The following is a 10,326-nucleotide window of genomic DNA, read 5'->3' as shown; positions in this document are numbered from 1 at the left end:
CCCTGCTGGCCTCTGGGTTTGGGCTGGATTGCTTGAGAATCGGAGAGAGACGGCAAGAGCTCAAGAAACGACTGTTAATCGTGGGAGGAACTCTGTTCTGGACAGCGGGCATCGCAGCCCTGGTTCCCGTGTCATGGGTCGCCCACGTGACAGTGCAGGAGTTCTGGGATGAGACCATGCCTGAGATCGTGCCCAGGTGGGAGTTTGGGGAAGCGCTCTTCATTGGCTGGTTTGCTGGGTTCTCTCTCCTGCTAGGAGGGGGTCTGCTCAACTGTGTGGCCTGCTCCACTCACGCTCCTCTAGCTTCCGGCCACTACGCAGGAGCAGAAACGCAGTATCTCCGTCAACGCCTGGAGATGACAAACACCTACCCGAAAATCTAAGCCAGACGTGATCTGGGGTGTCCACTCGGGAGATGCTAGCCCACCCTGGACTTGGTAGGGTTTCTTACTGTAGAGTCACCCAGTCGTCACGCTTACGGTTTTCTAAAGTACATTTTCCCTGTGGCTATTAGCTTCTAAAACTATAATTTCTTTCCAAGATGATAAAGCACTTTTATCTTCTACTCTGAGACCACAACCAATCAAGGCTTAATAGTAATCATACTCATTTTTGTGGATGAGTTTTTTCAGTTTTAAAATAGATTCAGTGATTGCACAGAACTGGTAAATAAAACATTGTATTAGTATTTATATGTCTTTGAAGGTGTTATTCAGAGATGAATATTTGGGAATTGGAAATGTTACTGCTAATTATTTACTTCTTCCAAGTGTTTAAGATCACCTATTATACTGAAACTACAGTCTCACTGCAGATTTATTCAAAATGTATGACATCTGATTATACTAAAAAAATTGCTGGCTCTCTGAAAGCTCAAGAGTGAGAGATGCGGGATGCATCTCTTTAATCAGACATGTCAGTGCCTTCACGGAACCCTTCCCACAGGTCGGCTGCATTCATTCATGCCTTCTTTACTACGTTAGAAGTAGAGTAGAGCGGGGCAGTCTCATGTTTTGGAAGATTCACATGAAAGCCACCATACGTAAGCCTTTGCTCGTGTCCTGCGTTCCGCAGTCGATGGCCAACCTCACCCCTTCCAACCAGCAAGGCTGCCCCTGGCTCTGTGGAGCAGCCATAGCAGGCGCCGCAGGTCAGGACTGGTGTGTGTGGGCAGAGGAAGCCCTGGACCTGGACCTGCTGCCCCTGGCCGTGAATACACCACCAGTACAGGCCGTGCCCTGACAGAGTTCATATTCTGGAGTCCTTTGTTTTACTTGAACAATGAAAATAATCTTTTTTTTTTTTTTTTTTGAATCAGTAATACATATTCTCCAAACAAGAAGTATTCACGACAAACTGCTGGCTTAGGGAATTCTTCAGGAAAAATTTTATATTTGCTCAGTACACAGTTCAAGTAAACTCTTGTGTTTGAGCCAGTCCAGGATATTAATTGAAAAATAAACGACACTGAAATAAAGTATTAGGCAATATGTATCTTTGTTTAAAAAAAAAAAAAAACCATTGAATTTTTTCCCACCCACAAACATATGAAAAGTGCAGAAACCAAAGTTAATCTATGTGATGTATTTGCACACTTTTACAAACAGGACAAATTAAAACAGAAACATATTCAGAATTTAACCTGATTAAATATTTAGTTCAGTCCTGAGCTTTTGATATTTAATACAATATAGATAAAGTAATAGCAAAAAAAGATTTTAAATTTATTTGATTTGCATGCTACAGAGATTCAGCTAAACTTTGTTCATTTGGCTAGCAAAATTCTTTTTGTACCTGTAATGCTTAGATTCTGATATACAAAATTATAATAATATACTGATAATTCAAACTTGAGAACTAAATATTACATTCTTTTTACCCTGTGCAGAATAAATTCTACCTTTAAAAATAGTATTTATAATATTAAAATTCATATTGACCATATGGTTTTGTGATCAAGTTATTAAAATGTTTTGTCACTGTGAATCATTTGGGTTAGTATAAATATAACAGGATTGTTAAAAGCTGCCTATAAATAGATAACACAACTGCTGATTTTTAAAGTGTGGAAAAGGATTATATTAAAATAAGTCGATGTTTCATGTTAGAAATGAGCAAATTTTGTAAAATAAAACCGAAAGCATCTTGGTCACAACCGTTAACTACCAGCCTGAGACAGATTTTATTCTTTTATACTTGTCTGAAACTTTTTGTATTACAAAAAGTTAACAGCGAATCTGATGATTTATAAAGCTGTGAATATTCCAATATAGCCTCTTCTATGTCAAACATTTAAAATGGCCAGAACCGAACTATATATTAAAACAGAACATAAATAAGACCGTAAATAAATAAATGAAGAAAATAAAATCGTACGGTACAACTACACATAATTCTATAAACATTTTCATGGTCAAATTAAGAAGCTGAAAACAGCTGACCTTCATTTACCTCTACATTAAATAAACTTCTGTCTTTCACATTTGACCTTGACAAGAATGAATGGTATTCTTTTTCTAGTTTTCCTCAGTCATTTAATAGAATGAACTGGACAGTCCTGAGCACAGGGCTGTGCTTAGTCAATTCACGAGGCTGGTTTTTGTTCAATGTAGTGTCACGTCCAGTTATAGCTTCTAAGACATTTGTATATAAGTGGTGGGACACTTAGAAAAAAATAATTAGAGTTCTAGGCTCATAAACTGCTTAATTTGAATTTTGATTCTGATAAAATGAAATTTCCAAAATATGTATAATTATTTTCATGACAATAAAAATTCTTGCTAATGAGGATTCTAGCTTAGAAATAGAACTTGTGTGTGTGTTTTCTTTAAAGGGGCCCATTCCTTTAAGATGATTTTGGCATTTCTAAAAAATAAAATTGATTTAGTTTGCTATATAAGATGGCTAACCAAAAACTGCCTCTTCCAGTCTTACAGATTGAGTATGATTTAAATTGCATAAAACTATTTATTTTAAAACCCTTTAGGCTGGCAGAGCTACACTGGGGATTTGTTTCTTTTGAGAAGTGCTTGGGTTGGGTAAGCTAAAATTCTACCTTGGAAGATGCTTTAGTCAATTCACACCTCTAAACTCATTCATCTAGAATGGTTTTTTTTTAAAAACAAATGACTCAGCCTATACTTCGAATTAATAATCTCACAGACACACTCTTCTCTTTGCCTCCAAACTCCTTACCATAAACTACAGATGGGATCCCCTCAATGAGAGCTGCAAAGTAACCGCTGGTAAATGTTAGAAATCTTTTTAATAAAGGGGCCACAAGATTTTTTGGCAACTTTGATTCAATCAAGAGACGCTTTCCTCTGTTTCTGGTTTCACCGAACGAGTGCTGATGTGTTTCCTTCCGCGTCACCTTAGAACACGGGCCACCACGTTCTTCTACATGACACCATCCTCACACTGAGGACGAAACATTCTGGAGCACGCCAGAAACTCACCTTGGAACACTTAGCCTAATTGAGGCTGAGTTAGAAGCAGCAGCTGTTCACTGCTGTTTATTTTAGTGTGCTGCAGGGTCCCTGGCTTTTTCCTCTCATCTCCCTACCCTTAATGCCATAAGTCACAAGATCTGCAGTGTAGCCAGGAGGACTGCTCCTTGGCATTCTTATGTCCTTGAACTCAGCATTTTGTTTTTGTCTTCTTTAGACAAATAGAAAAAGACGAAAAGCAAACTGTTAAGATAAAGTGTTCCAACGTAGGTGACAGAAATGAACACAGCGCCTGCTTCAGGTGGCCCTGGAACTCTGCACTGGAGCTTCTGCTCACGCTTAACTTCTAAATGAAGAGCCACTCTGTAGCACAAAAACGTCACATGGCACTGTTGCCATGTTCACAACCTACTCACAAGAAAACAGAGGAAAAGCAAAAACCACCTTCTGCTAAAGTGAGTTATTTCTCAACCGTCAGTTCAATAGGATATACACTGGGTACTGCCTCGATTCCATTTTTACAAAATAAAGCCCATTGGCCATACACGTATGCTGGACAACATTTGTGTACCAGATCAGCCCATTTTGGTTATCTGATTTTTTTGCTTTTTAAAACATATAAGGATTATATTCAAGGTACTTTACAAATTAACATTTTGAAAATCTGATGTGAAATAAAAGCTCTTTAAGAGTTGACAGTTATAGTACAATCCCCCACCCCAAACACAACCACGTTCAGTCTTTTGCCCACCCTAAGAAATAAACAGGTGAAAAAAATCATGTCTTCAGAGGTGTAATCACACGTCATCAGCCGGCAGGGACGGGATGCTTATCTTCGCTCTGGTGAAGTAGGCGATCTTCTCCCTGGAGTCGGGGTGAGGAATAAACTCACTTAAATACGATGTTGAAAATACTCTGTGACTATTACAAATGGTCCCAGGACCTCCAGCGGGGTCTCCACAAGCCTGGACAGGATCTGTCTCTGGGGCAGGACTCCACTTAGAATCAAGATGGCCTCTGCCGTTCACACCAGGATCTAAGGGACGGCAGCGGCTCTAGCTCACGGTACATCATCTACAGATCAAGAGAGTCCGTTCCCTTCCGGGGTTTCCCATGTAAGGCGGGCAGGGGTCAGCCCAGGTATGAATGTCTCTCAACCAGGTAGCGGAGGAGTCAAGAGGGCCGAAATCCTAGGAAATTTCTCAGGAACCTCACGAAAAATTACATGATACTGAGAAAATTCTTTAAAATCAGGGTTATGCAACTTGACGAGTAATAAAAAACTTAAATGAAGGGAGGAAAAAAAAGGAACCCGACTGTTGTAAAGGAAAACTGTCCTGCGTCCCGAAGCAGGGAGAAGTAGAAACGACCTGAAAGGAAGAAGCTGAGAAAGAAACAATAGTTTCAGAGGTTAGAAGAGTGTTAAAAAATGAGGCTTTAGGATTGTATAGTTACCAAAGAGCAATATGTCTTTTTTTCTACGAAATCTTCACCTCGTACATACTATGCCACCAACACACATTTACTGAGGGCGTGTTATGTACGCAGGGCACGTTGGTGACCGCGAAGAACAGGCACCAGCCCCTCCTCTGAGGAACAGAGTCTAGATGGCAGAGGACGTGCGGGGTCAGAAGCAGGAACTCAGGGGGACAGACGAAGGAAACGAGAAGAAAAGGAAGAGTGAAAAAGTTATGGAAACGGGAATGAGAGTTATTTTTGTGGTACAGTGTCCTTTTGATTTGTTCAATTCCAGAAGAGATAAAAATCAAAATTAAAAGAGGCAAATGCGTGTGGTCGTGATTTTACCGAAGGCCACAGGCGAATGGAAACTAGGGACCCCCACCTGGACGCTTCCTGCAGAAGGGTTCTCTGTTGTGTGTGGTGTTTTAAATGCCTGAATTAGTTGCCAGTGTCCACATTTGAGATATTTCACATAAAATTTCTGATTTCTAGCTTCCCTTGACAAATCAGAAGACCAGGGAACACAGGGCTCTGGGTTCCAGATGAAAGAGGAAGCTGGGGCGCAGCAGCCTGCGCATGGGCAGAGCACCCCAGGCCTGCCACCCCCCACTCCCTCACGGCCCCAGGCCCGGCGACAGTGACCAGATGCCTCTGTGTGCTTCCAGTACAGTCTGTCTCATCCAGTTCATCTCACTCATTTTCATCAACTACCCGGTGATATAAATGGGTTAGTATGTTAGGGGACACAGAGTATTTATAAATCTTTATTTTGGGTTTTAGCAGCAGCTGGGGCTTGTATGATGTCCCTGCTGGACGACATTGCTGACCACAGCACCAAAGGCACAAAAAGATTCCTCTCTCTATGCTGGAATTCCAAAAACCCAAGGAGCAGCATCTCTGTAAGTTGCTGGAGGGATTCAGCAGCCGCGTGGAGGCAGGAGAAACTCGTCTCTTTTCTATAAACTGTCATTTAAAGAAAGTCTGAAGCCCACGATGCCTTGGCTTCCTCCCCCCGCACCCTGGGCTCATTCAGTTAGCACCGACTTCCACCTCCTTCCTCTGGCCTCAGCTTCGCCTGGCACCCAGTCCCACCCCTCCCCACTAGGCCGGCCCTACCATGCATCTCGATGTCTGTCCCCACACATCTCCCCCTCCTGCCTAACAGCTTTGCAGACTCTTCTTCTATGTAACATAAACGCACACGCAGCCAAACCCAAACCCAAACCCAAACCCAAACCCAAACCCAAACCCACAAAAAACAATACAACAGAACCTTTTCTGTGGCCCCGCTCTCACCTGACTGGATGTCCCCGCATGGTTAGCAGTGGTCTCCGATCCCCTAGTTGTGGTGGGGGTGGGGGGATTATTTTTCTATCCTCTCTTTCCTTGCTGCATGTGACAGTATCAACAATCTCCTCCCCCTCCAGCCCCAGGCCACGCTCTCGTTTCTCCTCTGTTTCTCGCTCCGACCCTTCCTTCTCACATTCTGGCTACGAGTGAGCCCTCGATGGGCAGCGCCCCCCAGACCTACTCTGCCAGACGCCTCTTCACATCTCCTGGGATGTCTGACCTGTTTCCATTGATGGATGAAGAACCCCCATTTTACATCCCATCCTGACCCTTACTCCTAGCTTTGGATTTTTATTTCTACTTGTCTACTGGTCAGTTCCCTGGGCTGTCCTACTGGAGCTGTCAGTCTGCCGTGCGCAAAAGCGGAACTCACCACTCTGACTACAAACACGCTGTCCCCCAGTGTCCTCAGCCTCGAGTGCTGGCACCTCGACGCAGTGCTCTGCCCGCCTCGCCACCCACTGACCTCCCATCGCCTGGCTGGGCCCCTCTCCAGTTCCTGCCCTGGCCACTCTCTGCAGTGCCTCTAATGTCGGCTCCACATAAAATCTACCCTCTTCACTTACTTTCATGCCTGGAGACTCCAGCTAGCTCCCTCACCAACTAAAACCCCAGGCGAACACCTTCGGCACAGCGTGCCTGGCCGAGTGTGGTCTGAGCCCATCATGCCCCACGGGCCCGGCTGCTGGCGCTCCAGCACACGCGGAGCTCGGCCTGACCCTGAAGGCTCTGTGTCTCTGTGCGCGCTTGTCCCTCCTGCCCCGATGCCCTGCTCCAGCCTGCGTCCCCGAGTGCCCGACATACTCGCACCCATTCCTCCTTATGGTTCGCACACGGCCTCTCTTGTAACCCCCCGCTGGCTTCTGCGGGCCCTGCACAGACTTAGATTCCTCGTGCGTGCGCTTGCAGGACCTGGCTAGGCCTTCAGTTCGCTCTTTCCACACGTCATGGCCATGGGCTGCTTCCCTGTCGCCCCCCACGGCCCACCCCTTGGTGAGCGCAGCAGCACCTGCTTCTCTCTGCACCACAGGGCCCCACGTGGCATGTGGCTTACGGGGGTGCCCGAGGAATGTCTGTTGAATGAGAGAACAAAAAGCCCCGAGGCATATGCTTTTTCTGTACCTTCTTGTATGTGTCACTGAGATGCGCTACTTGCTTCTGAGAGCTGAGGACACCCTGGGTTCCTTGAGAGACAGGCTTTAGTGGAGTCAGGACTGTGGCCAGTGGAGTCTGTACCCTCAGGAAGGAGCAAATGGAAACTCACATGTCTGGAGGAGAGGGTTCAGTGTCTCATGTCCAGACATTAAAGTCCAGTGTACTCTGAGGAGGACTCCTACATAATTCAGGCCACAGGAGGACAACCCGGCCCGGCCGTTCGTTTACCTGAAGGACTGCACCTGCCGAGGTACCTTTCGGCTCTGTTCCCGGAGCCGGCACACATCCTTGGAGACCTGCCTCATCAATTTCTCCGCATTCAAACCTTGCTTCTGCTCTTCTTTTGACTGTTCGGCCTGGCAAAGGATATAAAAACACAAAAATCCCATAAAACACTAATTAGAAATTCCCCAAGACATACTATAAGGCTTGAAAGATTGCAAACTGGAGCCAGGCGGGTGCCTAGGCAGCTGATGACCGGTGTCTTCTCACCCCCAGGGGACGACACCAATGCCAAACTCATGCTGGGGTGGCACGGTCTTTGATTCAGGGCAAGTTTACTTTATAGCATTAAAAAAACCTTTTTATATAGGCAATATGTGATCACTTTGTTACATCTGGACGACATAAGAACCCTCAAAAAGGAAACTAAAAACATTATGGCATCGTGTCTATTGTGAACATTTTGGTGAATATACTTTTAACCTCTTATTCATCTTTTCAGCCCTTGTTTTCCCTATCTTAGCTACTTAAAAGCTGTTTATCGAAGTAAAATTTACATACCAAAAAAGTGCACATAAACGTATAGCTCAAAGGACTTTTACAAACTGAACACACCCATGTAGCCAGCACCAGACTAAGAAACAGACATGCTCAGTTCCCAGAGCCCCTCGGCCCCCTCCGGTGACGAGCTCCAAGGGCTACCAGCCTCTGACTTCTAACAGCATCGGTCACTTTTGCCTATATTGTTTATATAAATGCAATAGGATAGCAGGTACTCTTTAGGTCTGATTTCTTTTGCTCAGCATTATGCTTATGAGAATCATACACACTATTGCATGTGCCCGTAACCTGTTTTACTCACTGCTGTATAATATTCCACCATGGGACTTTACCACATTATCTGAGCTATTATCAATGGATATTTGGGTATTTTGCATGAATGCATTTAAAAAATAAAAATGGAACAATAAATACTATAATAAAAGTTCCCTTTTCATTCATTCATTCATTCATTCATTCATCTATCCTTCCATCCATCCAATCAATAAATATTTGTTGACTGCCTTCTAAAGAAAGGTTAGGTATAAGTTAGTGAAAAGCACAAACTCTAGAGCCTTATTGCTTGGGTTCAAATTCCCTTTCTGACAGTAACTAGTGATGTGAATTTGGGCAAGCTGCTTGCCTTCCCTGTGCCATAGTTTCCTCATCTGTAAACTGAGAATAAGTACTTACTTCAACGGGTTACTGTAAAGTTTAAATAAGTTAATATGCCTGAAGTACTTAGAGCAGTACCCAACACATTATTAAATCCACTACTTCAGTGTTTAACTATTATTGGTTTTTTTTTTTTTTTAAACTACATGCCAGGCACTGTACTAGGAACTAGGGATGTGGCTATGAACAAGACAGTAAATGGACCAAAAAGACCCTAAGATGCAGCTTTTAATAAGCCAACTCACAGACCATCCTGGCAGGGATACAAGTGACGGGGGTTTCTGATACTGCGAGTCAGAGTAGCAGGATATGAGTCGCAGCACGCAGCAGCTTTCCAGAGCACTGCCTGGGTGGCTAAGTCTCCCCAACGTCCCTGGTGAGATCTTGAGGGAAAGTGAAGAGGAAAGTTACCCTGTCTCAGCACCAAACATTTTGCTCAGAATTCTTTTTCTTAAAGTGGCTTTCCAAACAAATGCCAAAACCAACTCACATGTTTATAAGGTCTCTCTGTCCCCCAAAATGCAAATTAAATTAGATTTTTACTTCTGTCAGATGGGGATACCTACTGCTTTTAAGTGCGTATCGAGAAGACTGTTTTTACATGACAACGCATTCCTTGAGTACTTATGTATTATAGTCTTAAGTCTCCACAGAAAGCTAAATGCCTACAATGAGGCATCCTTTGCACTTTGCTAATGATAATCTACTGTAGTGACCTCTGATTGTTTTCATCGCAAAGAATCTCTTTTCCAGATATATTTTACTGCCCTCCTTTCCTCTCCCTGTTTTGAAAGATTTTCTTTGGAAAACTGGTCTGTATTTGTTAAGTAACAATTCTCTCTTGAATATTTTGTAATTGATAAGTTTAACTATCACTTGGATCTTCTGACCTTATGTAATTCAAGTTCAAAGCAGACAAAGGTGACATTTTAGTTCCTTTGAAGCCTTATCTTTAGTAAATGGATGCTGTTTCATTAGGTCCCAGGTAAGGAACTACTGACTTAGTAAACACAAAGAACTGACTTCTATCATGACATGACATATCAAATGAGTAAAGTAGTACTTATATTAAAGTATTGCTGTTATTCTAATTCTTGGTAACTTATGACTAAACCAATCTTCAACTGGCCACCTGCTTATTGACTTGAATGACAGAAAGATCAGGAAAAGCCAGAGAAGGAAGGTCCATGCTAGGCATACTTAGGTAAGATAATGTGACCAGGTTTCCTCAAGAAAATGTACTTATCAGATCAAAAATACAACAGGCCCTGGGATCCTGCTCAGTCTTTTGTCATCTTCCATGTGAATGGAATCACGGCAATGTATTTTATCCCCTACAGAGAACTATTAAGACAGTCTCTCTAAGTAGTCTGATGGCTTCTGATAATGACCAGCATATTTTGTGGTGACTGCAAAATCACTTTGGAACTTGTTTTGTGCAAAACGAGACTGATGGAAACATGAAGACATTCCT

General features: G+C 43.4%; 2 protein-coding genes across 5 annotated transcripts in view; one reads left to right on the top strand and one right to left on the bottom strand.

The window, feature by feature from the left end:
• Nucleotides 1–1,268, top strand: part of CLDN22 (claudin 22) — a 3,036-nt gene extending 1,768 nt beyond the window's left edge. Inside the window, exon 1 of the mRNA XM_025049995.1 lies at nt 1–1,268. This exon is cut by the window's left edge and continues 1,768 nt beyond it. Within this exon, the coding sequence (XP_024905763.1) occupies nt 1–383 (383 nt within the window). The 3' untranslated portion in view covers nt 384–1,268.
• A 296-nt stretch (nt 1,269–1,564) lies between these two features.
• Nucleotides 1,565–10,326, bottom strand: part of WWC2 (WW and C2 domain containing 2) — an 82,063-nt gene continuing 73,301 nt past the window's right edge. Inside the window, exons 21-23 of one of the 4 annotated variants that reach the window (XR_003047614.1) lie at nt 7,644–7,771; nt 7,383–7,490; nt 1,565–4,313 (exon numbers count right to left, since the gene is read on the bottom strand). Coding sequence is in view for 3 of the 4 variants with exons in the window: in XM_025049994.1 (XP_024905762.1) it covers nt 4,257–4,313; nt 7,383–7,497; nt 7,644–7,771 (300 nt within the window). In the remaining variant the exon portion in view is untranslated. Of the gene's footprint in view, nt 4,314–6,213; nt 6,250–7,382; nt 7,498–7,643; nt 7,772–10,326 lie in introns of those variants that run through there. The other 3 variants (XM_025049994.1, XM_025049992.1, XM_025049993.1) reach the window with 3 other exon arrangements.

Source organism: Pteropus alecto, unplaced genomic scaffold (genome assembly GCF_000325575.1).
Source record: "Pteropus alecto unplaced genomic scaffold, ASM32557v1 scaffold24, whole genome shotgun sequence".
NCBI lineage: Eukaryota > Metazoa > Chordata > Mammalia > Chiroptera > Pteropodidae > Pteropus > Pteropus alecto.
This window is presented reverse-complemented; position numbering and strand designations above follow the sequence as displayed.